Here is an 18,314-nt window from a genome sequence, read left to right as displayed (position 1 = left end):
GCCACAATGCATATTCAAATAGGGCTTTCAAATACAAGATCATAACGTGAAGCAACTTGGAAGAATTAGTATGTATGCGAAGTGTATCGGGGGATGCATGCAGGGCGATAGTGCGGGTTCGAATCCCAGGTTATGTCTAAAAACAAAAAGTAGAAACTTATAAGAATTTATAACATCCCTACGCTTTTTTTGTCTAGGTCATCAAGGCAAAAAAAGCATAGCGTAGGGCCCTGAGCTTCCAAGCTCTCTCGTTTGGTATTTGTTTGTTTGTTTGTGTGTTTGTGTCACGCCTGGCGCTATCCCGTATCTGTCCCGTACCGTACCGTACCATCAAACACAGCTGGCCACATACAGCTGGCCGCAATATTCAAATAGGGCTTTCAAACGCAGGATCATAACGTGAAGCAACTTGGAAGAATGAGTATGAATGCGAAGTGTATGGGGGAATGCATGTAGAGCGATAGTGCGGGTTCGAATCCCAGGTAAGGCCTGAAAAAAATAGAATTGAAAAATTTATAACATCCCATTTCTTTTTTTGCCGTCATCAAGGCGGTAGACGGTGTCGTATTACCCTCGACCGTACCTTTTCCGTTCCCGTACCGTACCTGTCCCGTACCTGTCCCGTACCGTACCATCAAAGACGGCTGGCCACAATGCATATTCAAATAGGGCTTTCAAATGCAAGATCATAACGTGAAGCAACTTGGAAGAATTAGTATGCATGCGAAGTGTAAGGGGGTGCATGCAGGGCGCGCGATAGTGCGGGTTCGAATTCCAGGTTTAATGTCTTTAAAAAAAAGGAGAAATTTATAAGAATTTATAACATCTCTATGCTTTTTTGTCTAGGTCATCAAGGCAAAAAAGCATAGCGTAGGGCCCTGAGCTTCCAAGCTCTCTCGTTGTGATGTCGAAAAAAGTTATGACGTTTCGGGCCAGTCATTAAAAATTACATTTTCATGAACATACCAGCAATTGCATTTCCTCTCTTTGCCATTCAGGCTGTGAAGGCCTGGACCAGCGACACCACGTTCCCCTAGTGGACGTGTTCGTCATGGAGACTCCTCTCAAGGTAGGCTTGATACGGGCGTTTTGCAAGGGAAAAAGCTCACTCGTAAGTGAACCTTGTTACCCTGGTCAGTCCGGGACCGGGAGCTGCGCAAAACTGTGACATGCCTTAAAACTATGAATCAAATTATACGTTTCAATGGAAGCTTCAACGACAAGAGCAACATCATCATCTATACCATCATAACATATGACGTCATTAGTTAATCAACTAGTGGCAAAGAATAAGTGATATTTCAACTCGCTTAAATCGTGCTCAGGACAATGACCTACGAAGGTGCGGACCCATAATTTCCATGTCCTGACTCGAACAAATGGCTGTGCACTGCAGTGCGGTCCGGCATCTTCCTGTCCACATGATTTGGAAAGTCTATTTTGAACGAAGCTCAATGCTCTGCATGATACATGTAATTCTTTGCCCTGGATTGTGTCCTTTCTCAGGCTGCGGTTCAATATGTTTGAGGGACGGGAAATCCGATTGAATTAAAAACTAGGATGGGTCATTGTTTCTCTACCAGTTTGCTGTACTGAAAATCTACGTCCATGCAACGTGTTCAAGTGTTCTTTCGAAGATCAGAGTAGCTGTTCAGTGGTCACTGTTAATAGCAGAAATATACTATACCGTAGTTATTAGAGTATTGCTGCCCTATGGCGAAGGTTCCTGGTTCGACTCTCGGCGGTGACAGTCAAGTCGTTCTTGAGCCTAAACCTTGCACAATCTTCTCGACAGACGCATGTAGCGGCTCAGCGTTCCATTCTGCTATGCATCGTGGCAGTGAAATATGTACTGTTGAACTCCTAAAATATGTACTGACAACTCTCATAACTAACCTGCCGGTTGGAAATGCTTTTGAGTATGAGGCCAATTAGCAAATCACGGCAATTTGCTTGTTGTTGGTGTCGTTGAAAATCTTTTATTCTCACGATGGCCTGTGGCCAACAAGAGAAATTGTTGTTGTTGTTGTTGTTGTTGTTGTTGTTGTTGTTATCGTCATCGTCGTCGTCGTCACCGCCGCTGTCGTCGCCATCGTTGTCGTTGTTGACTATAATTATTTGAAGTGAAGTTACAAACCTTCCCTGTAAAGGACACTTGAAAGGATAAGTTTGACATGATGAGGATCTGTGCAGGTCTGGTTGAGTAATTGGGAAATTATCCTAGGAATTCATGAAAAATAATGAAGTTTGGCATGCCCGGTGGGGATTTCCCCACCATGTTGAATACATGCAATGAGCCTTATATGTGTGATGTGTGCATGTCATTATTGCGTACTTGGTCTGTCCATCTTTGCACAGGCGTCCGCACGTCTTCTCACCTGCATGACTGTAGTTCTCATACTTGTCATGTCAGGGTGCACCAGGGCACAACAATGCCCAGTACAATGCAGCTGTCCAGCTCCTGATGTGCTGCACTGCTACTCCCGCAGTTTAACGTCAGTACCGACTGGCTTGCCGGTGAACACAACAGGATTGTAAGATATAATCCAGGCTCTTGCTTGTTTAAACTCGGATGTTTAGCCAATAGTGATATGTAAAGAGAAAGGGACCTATAAGTTACTTGTTATGACTAACAGTCCACCAAGGTAGCGAGATAATGTACCGTCAGATAGTGTGACAACAAGGCACAAAACGGACAAGGATATTGAGACAAACTTGTCCATCATTGGCTTCCCCTCTTTATGCATTTTTACAAACCTTTGAGCCTCCCAAGTTGGGTAATCTGTTGCCTTCCGTTTTCGAGTTGTAGTTAAACCGGTTTGTCCAATTGTCTTACTACAGTCGATCCATAAAAAGACGAACTTCTAGCTTTTGGCCATGAATGGGTCAAAATTTGAGTTTTTTTTTAAGAATTTATTTCTGAAATCCCCTATGGAACCCTCTTCCAATTCTGTTTCTGAAGTATATTTCTCCCAATATCAAGCCCCAACAAGTATTTGGATCTAGGCCAATTGTTGCCCCGAAAGCACTGAATTGGGAAAAACCATCAAAATCCAGGCTTCTTGACCCTGTACGGTGCACTGTGCGGTTCGAACCCCAGTTCTGGTACCCTTTTTGCACCCATTTCAAATTTCAAAATTTGCAGCATTGCACTGGCAGACCCCTGGTCACTGCAATCCTACACGTCATGTCGCCTAATCCCATTGGACAACAAACCGGGTGTCATGCCCATCGGCATAGGGGAGGTTTTAAGGCCGATTGTGGGCAAAGACATCCTCAGCCTTCTGCGAGACGGCATCCTTGAAGCAGCCGACAGCCTACAGCTTTGTGCTCGTCACGAGTGAGGGTAGAAGCCACTATTCATGCCATGAGAGAAGTTTTCGCAGATGACGAAACGGAAGGCCTCCTTCTAGCAGACGCCTGAAACGCGTTCAATTGCTTGAATCCTGCTGTGTATCTGCCGAACATCCAACACCTTTGTCCAGCCATGTCACCAGTTGTCATTAACACTTACAGGCAACCCGCACAGCTCTTTGTCGGTGGAGAAGTCATCCTCTCTTCCGAAGGTACCACGCAGGAGGACCCGATTGCAATGCCTCTGTATGCTCTAGGTGTGCTAGGTGTGCTTCCTTTGCTGCTGTCAGTCTCTACTGCCAGTACTGTGCAAGCCTGGTTTGCTGATGACTCAGGAGCAGGTGGCAAGCTGATCTCTGTACGTGCATGGTGGCATAGCCTAGCAGAGCAAGGTCCTGCCTACGGCTATCACCTGAACCCGTCCAAGTCGGTTCTCCTGGTTAAACCGGAGCATTATGATCGAGCAGTGGAGATGTTCGCCGACACCAGAGTTGACATCCGCGTCGATGGTTGCCGGCACCTGGGTTCGACAATTGGTACCCCTTCCTTCCTGGATAGCTTTGTTGAGCAGAAGGTTACAAGATGGCTCAACCACGTGGAGAAGTTGTTCTCGTATGCGGACACGCAACCATAAGCTGCATCCGCTGCACTCACACAAGGCCTGCAGAATATGTGGTCTTTCCTCTGCCGCACCACACCAACAGCTGCAGCTGCTCTGACGCCTGTGGAGAAGCTGCTAATGGAGAGGCTCAACCGCGATCTTACGGGCCATATTGTCAACTCGGAGGAAAGGTCCATTCTTGCGCTTCCATGTCGCCACGGAGGGCTCGGGCTGGACAATCCTATGGATCTCGCATCCCGGTATGATGCATTGGGTAGGGTGACTGAGTCCTTGCAGACCAACATCAAGCTGCTGACTATGGCGCTCGGCTCTGCAACCAGTCTTGTTCGCACTGCCAAGGCGGAGGTGAGGATAACAGCACGGAATGCTGTCAAAACCCAAGCCCTGCTGCTCCGCTCCAGTCTGCTGGAGGCCAAGCAGCCTGTAGTCGACCTGGCTGCAGAGAAGGGCTCTCCCAGTTGGCTGACCTGCAGGCCCTTGAAGCGACATAGATTTGTCCTCTCCAAAGCGGAGTTTCGCGATGGAGTGCACCGAAGGTACAACTGGCAGCCACAGCAAATGCCTTCAGGGTGCGTTTGTGGAAGCCAGTTTACAGTGGCCCATCCCTCTCGTGCCCCACCGGCGGTTACCCTACCATCAGGCACAACGAGATCCGGGATATGACCGCTGGATTCTTGAAGCGTGTTGCCACCAACGTATCTGTGGAGCCTCATCTGGAGCCCCTGAGTGGGGAGCAGCTTCGCGATCGCACCGCCATCCGCGACCACCAGGCTTGCTTAGACGTAGCATCAAATGGAGTGTGGGGAGGGCGGTTCGAACTCACCTTCTTCGACGTCCGGGTTTTCAATCATTTTGCGTCTTCGAACCAGTCCCCGTCCATTTCTGCCACCTACGTTCGCCATGAGAAAGCAAAGAAGAGATCGTACGAAGAGAGGCTGCGGGAGATCAAGCATGCTTCATTTGTCCCGTTGGTCTTCTCGACAACCCGGGGCATGGGCAAGCAATCTGCCTCGCTTTACAAGCGTATTGCATCCCTCATTGCTGAGAAAAGCAGCGAACCGTATTCGGTTGTCATGTCATTCATCCGCTGCCACGTTAGCTTTGCTTTACTGAGAGCAAGTGCCATGTGCCTGCGTGGTAGCCGCTCTGTGTTCGCTGTGCATGCACCTGTCTCTTCTTCTGCCTCCCTAGTTGCTGCCGAAGCTGGCACTTCCCGTCATTACTTTTGTAGTCTTTACTTCTTTAATATTATTATTTGCCATGGCAACCCGAGTAAGCCCAAATAGCTGGCAGGGCAGGGTTGGGCCTTTTTCTTTTACTTCACATGTGTAGTATTTTCACGGTTTCTGCACAGTTGAAGTGTCCCATTGAATTGAGAAGTATGAAGATAAGTTTTAAAAGAACTAAATATTGCGACAGAGCTTTCGGCCATATTTTCAATTTATTGCATTCCCAACTCATCACAACCACGCGCTCTTCAGCCGAACCATACAGACACCAGCAAGGACACTTCCGTTGAGAGATAATATTGTTCCACGCCTCTAGACAGCTGTTTCTCTCCCTTTTGGAGCTCATCAGCTGTCTAGAGGCGTGGAACAATATTATCTCTCAACGGAAGTGTCCTTGCTGGTGTCTGTATGGTTCAGCTGAAGAGCGCGTGGTTGTGATGAGTTGGGAATGCAATAAATTGAAGATAAGTTAAGTTTAAAAAAACTGTGTGCGATAAAATCACGAAAAATCGCCAAATATGGAGGCTCGCAAGGGCAGGTAATTCCACCCATGCTAGCCATTTAGTGTGAACCTAACAGGATCCCAATGTCGCAAAGCGCAAAGTACCTGGGGGTCATCATCGACGACCATCAAGCCTTCGACATGCAGATTGAGACGGTGCTGCAGAAGGTACACCAGAAGCTTGGTGCATTCAGACTTCAGACACGGCAAGAAGAACATAAACCACGAAGGTCGTCATATGTTCAATCTATCACTGATAAAGTCAACCCTGGACTATGCCAGCATATTTTATTTATTATTATGTTCATTGTTTGAGCACTATGCTATCAGAGACTTTTGAGACGGAGCACGCTGGCCATCCGCAGAGGTTTCGGCTTGTCCCCGTACGCGTCTTCCAACGACTGTTTGACGATAGCTAATGTTGCACCTCTGGAACTTCGCTTTTACCTAAAAAAATTTGATCTCGGACCATGCAAACAGGTGACTGCCCATCGCACAAGGCAGAATGACAGCTTGCAGCGGAGGTGATCCATGATGGCCGATAGATGCCGGTCGACGTTTTTCCCCGCTATCAGGCATGCTAGTGTCTTCAGGGCCATTGAACACTCTCTGCCAATCATGCCCGAGGTAGAGAAAACTAGAGGTGTAAACGTACCTCTGTCCACTGTTGTCACTCGCTCCCCGTACTGGCGCTTCTTCATCTGTTCATGAGTTCGGAGCTGGCTGATGACTTCCCGACGCGACAGCAAGCTTGCTTTTGGGTGTGTAACCCGGATATCAAAAAAGCATCCTGCTGTCTCGTCCAGAAGCCACACGCCCGGATGTCCAGGCGGGCCCCTGCCCAGGGGTTGGCTATCCTGCCTTGGAGCCGCTCACCATCATATGGCAGTAGAGGCGGTTCTATCTCAACATCCCTGACGGCCTCACGCATCACATCAGGCAACAAGTCCCGGATCTCGTTGTGGCGTGCCATGGGGTAGCCTCCTGCCGGACACAGCATCGCATGGTCCATTGTCATTGCAGCACCACATACACAAGTCAGCGGCAGGCAGTCATGCTGCAGACCGTAGCGGATGAAGAATGCATGTTGGAAATCTGATTTGTTGATCACCATCTGCATTTGGGATGATGGTTCCGCCGTTACCCAAGACGATACGCCCTTTTCCTCGGCAGTCTCCACTAATAGCACCTGTGTTGCTGTCAAATCCGGGCGTATTTTGTTAACGAGACCCGTGGCTCGGGTAGCTCTCTCCCTCCAAATACGCCTCCTGCCGACTGAGGGCTATTGCCTTGTTCAGCTGGTCTGTTAGGGCAATGTCGTTGGTGCTTGTTGGGTGTGCTGCTGGTCTTATGCAGGAAGTCACAGGGGCCACTATCCGTCTGGAGGCAGAAAACTCGCAACCAAACAAGCAGGAGCTGAAAGTCTCAGCTTGGAAGTACGTTGGCGGATGTACATGCATGTCTATGACGATACTGGCACGACCATTGGACAATACGGCTAAATCACGATTCAAGGACGCAAAGCAACATTCCACACAATGAGTGTGGTGCAAAGATGTGAAGATCAATTAAAGGGGAAGCTACTCGAACAACAACAAAAAAGTTTGACGGGTTCGCGTGCTGGGCAGGTCAAGAACAAGGAGTCGTACAACTCCCTGGTCAAGAACCACCTTTCCGCTTCCGTGGGACGCCACCACTCCATGATCAGGCGTCAGATGCGGCTCCTAAACGGTGGGGGAGGATAGATCAGATCCACCAACCATAGGCCAAAGGCCTAAATCCCATTTTGCCACATCCATGTTTTACTCATGCCAGGCCACGAGTTCCCAATTAACTGTGGGTCGCAGCACGGTTGGAAAAAATCCTTCCGCTTCCAAGCAGGACTTGAACCTGGTACCTCTCGTTTCTCAATCATGGTATTATACCAACCCACTTTGCCTGCCTCCGAAGACCCATGCAAAACCGGACGATTTCGCGACACCATCAACCCTGGCCGATCCCTCCAGCCAATTTCTATGGGGTGGCCACAGGAGAAGTGGAGGAGCTGAAGTTGCTTGGTTTGCTCTTCGATCGGAGCCTCTCCTTCGCTCCCACATTCGACAAGACTTAGTTGCAGTCCTTTGTCACCAACATCTTGGCTTCATGAGGAAGGATCGGCCAAACAAGGCCACGTATGCCGTGTATCGCGGCTTCGTCCGCCCAGTACTTGGGTACTGCCCGCTTTCATGGTTGGGTACGTCCCAGTCCACCCTGAACCTGCTGGACCAGGTACAGCACCGAGCCCTAAAGCTATAGCTCATCGGCCCAGGGTCGTATCTCCCAAGCTTCACTGTTCGGCGTCAAGACGCAGCACTCACATGCCTGTACAAGCTGCATTGGATTGACGGTCCCCTAATCCTGACCACCATGACACACCCCGAGCGGCGAGGGAAGTTGCTAACCAGCACCGGCACTCCACTCACCACCAGCAAGAGGAGCAGCACCAGCACCAACTGGTACGGACACTGCCAGCCCGAACCCATAATAGTGCTCTCCGGTCATTCCCCATGCCACGATCCAAGAATCGTCTCCCATCTGCCCTGCTACGCAACCTTCCCACGCAGGAGGGAATGCAGGCATTCAAGGAAGGCGCCTACAAGTCTCTCCGCAGTCGAGACTGGCACTCAGCCACGGATGCCCTTTGAACCCTCCCTGAACACCCTCTTCGCTTGCACCCTGGCTCCCATTTTCCACTCTATGACATGTATCATTTTTCCATTTTTCACCCTCTACACAAATGTACTCCCCCCTCCCCTCCCCTGTGACTACTCCTCCCCTTTTGTGCACTGAAGTGTCGCTAAAGCCGAGACCTCAGGTCGGCGAAGATGCTCCAGTTTGACCACCACAGTTGCGTCTGCGGCCACCTTTATCATGCAGTATTCTGTCCTCGAGGTTCGCAGTTCCTCGTAACCCCCCCCCCCCCGCAACAAAAAACCTCAGTAAAACCGCGCCGTAATTCGTCTATGACAATTTAGATTAACAATAAGCAGCAGTAGCAATCATTTTATCTCGGATACTGAGCATGTAATAAATGTAAAAAAAAAGAGAAGAAAACACATGAGACCGAGTTATGCAGCAAGTACGCACGACTGTAACAAGATGATAAGCATTCTCATGCGATGTCTTCCCCTTTTTTTAAGAATCCTTTCTATAAATCTACCCTTGGCTCTCTATCCCAGCCCGTTCTTGCACACCTGATGAGTCGTCCTTCTCTATACGGCGAAACGATCGTCGTGTAAAACTGCTGCTTTGAAGAATACACATGTAAATTATTGCCTCACAAAAATGATGGATGTAATGATAATTGTTTGTTGTACTAGGATATAATTATATGAAAAACTTTGCACATACCATTGATTCAGGCATGGATATAATTATGGTAATGCAAACTTTGAGAAACCGCCTGCTTCACACATGTGTGTACATCACGTCATGCCATATCACTCTTTGTCATCACATCCTACATAAAATGGACCTCGATGGATCTATTTGTACACAAGACCATACCATTCTCTTTTTTGTTGATTTCCATCCAGGTACTTGCACAGCAATTATATCAGCTCCTTTCACGGCAATGAGTTCGATGGTTTGAGAAGTCTAGCTACCCTGTAAGGCTGATATTCCTGAGCAGAACTCCAAATTTGGCATTGTTACTTTAAAACCACAACCTTATACGTGGGCTACGACAAGTAGTCATTTTGTTCGAAAATCTCTTTCTCCTAGGATTCTAGAGGAAAATCCCTCACCACGGTTTCATGTGCAGTTCATCGCCCTTAATCCGAACTCTCCAGATCCAGGCCACTCCAACTATCGAGCATATTCATTCCTGACGTCCCTCTAGTCGCAAGAATTGTCTTTCAACGAAAAAATGGCACCGAGAAAATTGCATGAAACGTGTTTGCTTGCAGGCAATCAGGATGAATGTTCCGGAGTAGTGTTTTGTGCAGCCACGTGTCCCAATGTGCCTGAATAGGAGGTGTTCAATGTATTGTAAAATAAACCTGGTCAGGCCAGGCGCCCTTGGTTCAGGAGACACTATTATGCAGACAATAGAAGGATTGCAGCTGACTGCTCACAGATCACTCTAGATGAGTGATTGCAGATTTTAGAGGGACATGCGACACACATGTGCCCATTTCACCCTATTTCGTATAGTTTCCCCACCCACAGCCCCAAACCACAATTCTCCCAGAGTGCAATTACCAAGACTGGCTTCACTTTATCGAAGATTTGTCTCGAAGTCCATATCCGGGTACCAGTTTAGTATGGTTCTGGTCATATTGTGAATATGCTAATTTCTCTGAATGTGTCCCAGGAACGTTTGACTGCAGTGAGCTGAAAAGCACAATATCTAAAAGTTGTTGCTTTTCGAATTTTGTGTTGTGTTGTGTTGTACTGGTATTGATTTAGTGTGGCAGGCAGAGCAGGCAATTGACCCAGTGACAAAGATACCACTGTAGAGAAGCAAATGAACAGGAAATGACAAAGTAGAAGACAGTACAATCAACTTCGCTTATAACGACACTCGGCCGGGCATCAGAAAAGTGTTCTTATTCGCGAAGTGTCTCATTATTATGTATATTGGATGGGACTTTACTCTGGGCATGGACATTTTGTCGATATTCGCGAATTATCGTTATATCCGCAATCGTTATTAGCGAAGTTGACTGAAGATCTTGCATGTAAACTCTTCAATTCTTGTGAGATCTTGCGGCCGTTAAGCTACACAGTAAAGCAGGCGTCTTATATCCAATCTAAGGGTGTGCATATTGGGACTGAGGAACCCCTAGTAGTCATTCAAAGAGGTACTACCGGTAATGTTGTCCTTTGTTTGATGTACTGGTTGTCACTGTTGTTTCTGCAATAGAGAACTTTCACGTAACCAAATTTCCGGCCTTGCTTTTGGTATTTTCAAAAACCTAGCAAATCTTCAAACTCTGTAAGTATTTTCACTTTTATTATAAAATGTGCCCTCCTCCACCTGTTCCCGCCCAACTGTCTGACAAAACTCTTCCTTTTTTTTCTTTTTTTTCTACTTTGTTCACATACCCAGCTCGAAAAGAATAATGAAAGACAATGGTAGGGAGACTAGGACAAACGTGACACCTAATGAGCAAGGGCTGTACCAAGACGCAGCAGTGATGGCCGGGCATTGATAGCTCTGCCGACCTGAGGTCTCGGCATCACGGCCAAAAACACGCACCAAAGAAACAAAAGATTGAACTGTGCGGGTCGGAAGAATAAGAGAAAGTAAGGCTTAACCCTTTGAGGACCAAGGACTCGTCCACAAAATATACGCTGTATTCCTGAAGACGGGTATGCTCCTCCTGACAGTGAATACATTTGTACAATGCAAACACCCCAGTGTTCAAATTATCGTAACTATGGTGCCCTTTCTCCTATATAGAAAAGGCAAATGACAGCTCGTTGGAAAGCGGAGAAAATACGCTTTCGAGTGCCATACCGTTTGATATAGCGCGATGTGGATTCACGGAACGCGGAAGAGCAAAACACAAAATGCGCTTGAACCTTTTGACAAATTGAGTGCGCAGTGATCTGCATTTATCAGTATAGTATAGTATTTATTTACAAATAGCGGAGTCCTCCGGATCGATAGAGTGCTCAATGCGGAAGCAGAGCAGTAACACACGAGTCACAGAAAAACCACGCGTCTTGATTGTCGTAACTTAAAGTTTCATGCCATATAGCAATCTTCAGACAACTGAACTGATGTCTGAAGATTGCTATATGGCATGAAACTTTAAGTTACGACAATCAAGACGCGTGGTTTTTCTGTGACTCGTGTAGTATTTATTTATTTTTCTCTAGGGCAGTCCCCACAGACCTATGGTTTCCTTATGGCGTACCCTAGCCAATCTAGGATTGCGATACGAAATTGACTTGGTGAAGCAGCAACTGAGTTCCAGCGATCAGCGGCTAAAACAGAAAGAGAGGAATAACCAAATTGAGAGGAGGCTCGTGGCAGTACAAGTCCAAGCAAGACTTGAGACAGTAGGGACCATTTGCAAGCCGTGCAACGTCAACAGGAACAAGTTCATCGGAACGCATGTGAAACACGGCGTGATTTAGGATTAGCTTCTCGCCTTCACAACCCGTCTACGCGAGTCGGCTGCTTTCCAGTTTCAAACAGTTTTCTGATAATTTTACTGGCGATGATTTTTGCGAACTTTTCCTCTTAAAAGAACAATTCTCAGCCTGACTGACTTTTACCTGAATGAAAGTGAAAGAAACCCCATCACAGCCACATCGCCGATTGGTGGGTGCAGCAAAGGGTTGGGTTCACGATGTTTTTTTACATTGAAATAAGCCTCTTGTATGCGCAAAAACCATCTTTATCAAAGAAAGAAATGCAACTAAAATCAAAAACAATTTTGAAATGTAAAGAATTCAAAGCAAATAAAAAGAACCCAAAGTTAAAGAAAAGAACCCAACCAGCTGCACACGGAACACACAAGGGTCAACAGCATAAATAAGTAAACGTCCTCAAAAACGTATCAATAAAAACCATAAATTTATACCGTAACTTGAGCTTCCGACACAGCTAGTGCAGCAGACGAAGCCCCAGCCTCCAGAACCACGTGACGTCCGAACAGCTTCCTGCAATCTCGCAGACACATAATACAAGACCTAAGTAGCGGAAAGGACAACTTAAATCAAACATAGGCCATGACGTGTCAATACTGCTCGGACTTCTTTGCTGCCTGAAGAGCGGCCACCCTTGCGTACAATGCCGATGCCACCTTCTCCATCCCTACTCGCCGACATCACCACTGGAATGAAAGATGCCTGCTCCACGTTCCTGACACGTTCCTCATAACGTCGTCTTTTCTCCTTCTCGTGGCGTTGGTACACAGTCGTACGTGGTGCAGATCGACTTGAGCGAGCATATGGGTTGAACACCCGAACATCAAGAAGGGTTCGCTCAAAATCGACTGCCCCACAAATCACTGGCAGCCACATCCAGTCGTGCATGGTTCTCCACATTAGCAGCACGATACCTCAACTGCTCGCCAGTACGAGGTCACGAGGTCCATGCCAAAACATTCTCCGAAAGACTTTACAATGGAGCCAGCCAGTTGAGAATATTTGAAAAACATTGCACGTTTCGGAGCAATAGACAAAAGATGAGCGAGCAAGCTGAAGTTTGTCTTGAACAAGCCTTGTTTTTGGCACTGTGGTTACCCTCGATCAAGTTCAGTGTCATGTTAGTAATGGTTATGCTACAATCAATGGTTCTACTGGTTGTTTGGTACGTTTAGCCATCATAATTATTTATTCCAACAAGAATGGGTTAGACGAAGGGCTGAGGCTTCCTGCAGCTTCATCTGTGAAAAGAATTCGGGTGGACGCACCCATTCCCATAGCGCTGCACATCACATCCGAACCAGTTCCGTTATTTTTACAACGTTTCGGCACTTGGCCATCGTCAGGTAATAGCAATGAATTCATTGCTATTACCTGACGATGGCCAAGTGCCGAAACGTTGTAAAAATAACGGAACTGGTTCGGATGTGATGTGCAGCGCTATGGGAATGGGTGTGTCCACCCGAATTCTTTTCAATGGGTTAGACATTGCCGAAATTTGGAAAAAATTGCAAAGACCAAAAGAGGCGCAATTTACGGTCCTATTCTCCGTATCATGGTTGAAATCGCACGTACTTTACTAAAACCCACTCGTTGCGGTCATGAAGAGTAGACCCCTCCGAACTCGTCAAACACGAGTATGTTTCGCATGGTCAGGACGGGACTCTAGCCCAGCTCCCCCTTTGCGTTGCTTTTTCACGGCTTGCTAATGGTCCCTCTTGGGCAGGTGCGGCTACGTGCCTCAGAATTATATCAGTATCTCTCAAACGGGGACTTCCCCTACGAGTCATCATTGCACGGCGCGTGCAAAGTAGAGCCCAAAGGATTTACTTGAATTTCTCGAATCTGGAGAACTATGAATGGTTGTTCTGCGTTGAGTAAAAACTTCAGCACCAAAGAAATTGTCGAGGTGGGCCAAGTATCTCACTCAGGCGCGAGAGGCCAACTCTCCAGTGGCATGAAGTATCTAATATTGACTGAGTACGAGGTCAGTACAGGAAATAGAAGCCCAGTAAAAGACCGAGGCGAAGCCGAGGTCTTTTTACGAGGTTTTTTTCCTATACTGACCAAGTACGAAGTCAATGTGATAAACGTATTGGTTTATTCTAAATAAATTTTTTAAAATTAATACTAGTCGTCTCCATCGAGTGGAAAAGAAACACAAACAAAAGAACGGCACAACGGAATCAGCATGCTCAATGTGTAGTCATGCGTGCATGCCAAATACCAGTGCATGATGTAAGCTGACGTAAGCTGCGTACAATATGACAGATGCACGCGGGTGAGTGCATATAGGATAGCGTACATAATAATACAACATGCCCTTCCGAGATTATAATGGGTGAACAAGCCAGACTATGATCTAAACATAATAATAGTGAAGATACAAAAAAACATCAACAAGAGGCAAGGCAACGAGAACAGTCACAGTGTAGCACAGACTACAGAAGAAGAAAAACTAATCAAACATATGACTGTCCTTGGAGTGCAGAAATGTTCAAACGGTCAGGTTGACGGCGGTTACGGGTTCTGCAACGGAGTGCAACAACAGGATCAGCAGGTGCGGAAACAGCAGGTTCAGACGCACTATCAGTAGAAACGCGATCAGGCAGCAATGGGACATAAGGCCGTAGGAAGCGACGATTTCGCCAAAACACACGACCACTACGTAGCTTGACGTAATAGTCTCGATGGGTACCAATGGCGACGACGATGCCTCGAGCTGTCCACCGTTTTGTGCGCGGATCTTGCAGATCTACGTGCATGCCAATAGTGAGCTTAGATAACGTGCGCGGCACAGACGAATCTGGATCCGGGACAGGGGGAGAATCAGAACTCTCTATACTGGTAGCACGCTGTTTCCACTCCGGGGCAAACGACGAGTGATGCGCCAGCACAAATGACGAGAGTGAACGACCGAATAGCAGCTGGGCAGGACTGGAACCAGACGGATGTGGGGTATTACGCCATTCCAACAGACCATGCTGGAAGGCATCGGCATCCAGGTCGCCATTACTAGTGGTTTTCGCAATAAGATACTTCATGGACTTCACCGCGGACTCGGCATGGCCATTCGATTGCGGGAAGTGCGGGGTTGAGGTGATGTGCTTCATCTGCCAATGGTCGCAGAACTCAGTGAAGCTTCGCGACGCATACTGGGGGCCACCATTGTTTGAGATTTCACTGGGAACACCAACATCTGGAAACCACCGGCAAAGTTGAGGTACCACGTCGGCAGATGTGGCTGTGCGGCCTATCTGTGTGACACACAGACAACCGGTGAGTCGATCGACCAACACAAGGTATTCCCAACCCTGGCAATGGAAGAGGTCAGAGCTGACACTCTCGAACGGCATTGACGGTTGACGTTCACTCTGCAGCGGCTCGCTCGGCCAAGATGGCTGGAATTCACGACAGGGTTGACAGGCACATACAAGGCGGTCAGGCTCAGAGTTCAATTCAGGCCAGTACAACAGTTGACGCGCACGGCAGTTGGGGCGGTCATTTCCTTGCTGTGCAGCTTGTAGATCTTGCAGCACTGATGCACGTAGAGCAGCAGGTACTACGATGCGATTACCCTTCAGTACGACGGCGGAGTCGACAGATAGGTTTTCACGTCCATTCCAATAGGGCTGCAGATGCCGTGGAAGGTTGGAACAGGAGCGTGGGAAGCCGATGAGTACCATATGTAGGAGATCTTGATACTCAGAGTCCGAGGCACACGTATCTTGGAGCTTGGCATTGCGTAATGCTGACCTCGAACCAGAGTCATCATCACGGAGGCACGCACGAATAGCGGAGCCAGATGGCAGGTCGTCTTCGCCAAGCAGGTCAGATGCTTGTGCGTCAGAGACGGGTGCTCCAGACAGAGCGTTGGCGGCATAATGCAGTTTTCCTTGTCTCCAGGAAGCATGAAACTGGTACGGCCGAAGCTTCAGCAGGAGACACTGCAAACGAGGATTCTCGACCTGATCCAGGCAATACGTGTTGAAGATTGGAATTAGGGGCTGGCGGTCTACGATGAGGTCGAATCTGCTGCCAGCAAGGTACAGGTGGCACTTGCGTACAGCCCAGACAACAGCAAGACATTCAAGCTTGTAACGGAATCTCAGCCATTCCGTTCCCTGGGGCGCAGAACACAAGGGACAAGACTTGTTTGTTGGTGTGTCTCAATCATAGCGTAGCGGCTTTCAGTGTCGGTGATAAAGCGGCTACCACACTGGACGAGGCGCCAGCCAGACGGGTGCAGTTGGAACAGTGCATAGCCGAGGCCTTTCGTGTGGGACGCATCTGTTTCCAGACGTGTTTCTGGACCAGGTTGGTAATACGCCAGAATAGGGTGTTCAACCATTGCATTCTTCACACGTTTCTCCTTTATTCCCAATCGAACTCGCGCACTTCCACCGAGAATGGGTGACTGCGCCCTACTAGATGGTGATTGGTGTGTAAAATGATTTGTACAAAACAAGGCTTCTGGGTATAATTATTTGTATGTAATTGTAAAATGTCACTAAAAGTGCCATTTCGTTCTAATAATGGCACGGATGACCGTGACTGGCCCATAATAATTATTATGTTTGTAGTTTTTCGGACGCTGAGTCGACTGGTTTTGGTCCAAGAATGGTGAGATGGCAGCGTTCGGCCCTATAGGCCGTCGAAGTCTAACGTCACAGCTTCCTGACAAAGCGTAGTTATTTGGCCAAGTGGTGACAAACAAAAGGCGCATCACCTGCTCTTGTTGTGTTTCCAGTGCCAGTACTGCACTGCAGCAGCATCCAGTGAACACAACTGAAGCATCATTTTGACTGAGGATCGCGCGAGAAAGATTATTAATTTATATTTCAAATAAGCTGCTACTTGTCGCCAAGCTTGTAGTTTTCGATTTATAGAGAAGGAGAAGCCCAGTGTTACCAAGTGCCCTCTACCCCCATCCGTATTGCCCAGTGCCATTTTGCGGAATCTTTCAGCGTTTTCCGTACTCGTTTTTTTCAGGTCAACATTCTCACTGATTATTAGTGTAATTTGGAAAAAACCCAATACATACACACTTGCACATGCATGTCCATTGTCACACTGCACTTGCTCAATTTCCTTTCATTTCTCACGTTTATATTTTTTATTACCTGTGCAAATTTTTCCTTAGTTTGTGCTATTTTTCTTACTATTCTTGTATCCTCGTCGTTTCACTCGAAGTGTATAAATCCTATTGTAGTTTCATCATTCTCTTTAGTCACGAATTCCATTGATAATTGTGACTTCTGCACCATTTTTCCCTCCTTTCGAAGACACCGTGTTTTTTTCGCTTTTCCGGGATAATTCGATTGAAATCCGTACTGCGGACAAAACATCGTTTTTCCGTAAAAATACGGACAAATACGGGCAGTTGGTAACACTGGAAGCCGTATCTGATTTCTTTTGCCTGGTCACTGCTGTGCCTGTACTGTCGTTCGGCTTTACATGTAGTCGCCGGCCAAGAAGCAATTATGGGCGTCTTTGTTATTTCTATCGCAGTTATTGCTGATTTCTTTTAGTTCTGAGACCAACCAACTATCAGGCTCGTTTACTTGTCCAGCGGGTCTTTAGGCAGCGTGACATAGGCACTTCGACAGCCCAATTTTTTTAAATTTTTAATTAATTAATTTATTTACGGATTCCCCAAAGGCCGAGGCCTAAGTCGAGGGGTCTCCGTTCATGGCTTGCTGGGAATATATCTGCAAAATTATAATAAATATTGAGAAGAGGAAGGGTTATAACAAATGCGTACTGTAGAAATCAGCCATAACATTCGTTACTATGTTACAGAAACTCTGGAAGGAATGAAACCAGCGGGTTCAAAGCGGGTGTTGGCAAAGATAGTACGGACACCAGACACAAAGCAATGACTATTGTGGGTGGTTCAAATGTCAGTGGGGAGAGAATTCCAGGTGGCAGCGGTAACAAAGAGGAAAGTGGCACACGAGTAGGTGTTCGCCCTGGCATGCGGGACTAGTTGGAGAGACAAATCGAGCATAGTAAAATATGCCGTCACGTGTAGCCCTTTCCGAGAGGTGCTCGCCTTTTTTCGCCCTTTTTTGCCCTTTTTGGAAAAGCCCGTTTCTTTCGCCCTTTATTGCGTTTTTGGTGAATATCGCCCTTTTTGAGCTTTTTAGCTGAAAAAGTGCTAAAATCTGGTTGCTCATGGATGCGATCACAGTTTCCGAGTGTCGATGGGCCTTGGCACGCCGCTTTTTGGGGGGGGGGGGGGGCAACAAGTTGGTGAAGCTTGTACCCGGTATACACCATACACAATGCTGTGAAACGTGGGTTTTTTGAACTTTACTTCCTGTTTTGCCTCTCGTGGACCCATAATGGAAGAGTGCGTATCCATTTCTCAGCTTGGGTTCATATCTGAACATGTATCATGGCTATGCTTCACTGAAAAAAGAGCACTTTTTCAGCATATGGCTACGTGCTCATGCGTGGC

The 18,314-nt window shown here is 47.3% G+C and overlaps 1 protein-coding gene across 1 annotated transcript in view; it reads left to right on the top strand.

Annotated features, from left to right (window-relative positions):
- LOC135829721 (uncharacterized) overlaps nt 1-18,314 on the top strand; it is a 193,439-nt gene that overhangs the window by 5,300 nt on the left and 169,825 nt on the right. Inside the window, exons 2-5 of the mRNA XM_065342114.1 lie at nt 999-1,069; nt 2,359-2,534; nt 9,283-9,354; nt 10,614-10,685. Coding sequence (XP_065198186.1) covers nt 1,052-1,069; nt 2,359-2,534; nt 9,283-9,354; nt 10,614-10,685 — 338 coding nt within the window. The 5' untranslated portion in view covers nt 999-1,051. The remainder of the gene's footprint in view (nt 1-998; nt 1,070-2,358; nt 2,535-9,282; nt 9,355-10,613; nt 10,686-18,314) is intronic.

This window comes from Sycon ciliatum, chromosome 13 (assembly GCF_964019385.1).
Source record: "Sycon ciliatum chromosome 13, ocSycCili1.1, whole genome shotgun sequence".
In the NCBI taxonomy this organism is placed as follows: Eukaryota; Metazoa; Porifera; class Calcarea; order Leucosolenida; family Sycettidae; genus Sycon; species Sycon ciliatum.
Note: the sequence above shows the minus strand (reverse complement) of the source record. Positions and strands in the feature narration are given on the sequence as shown.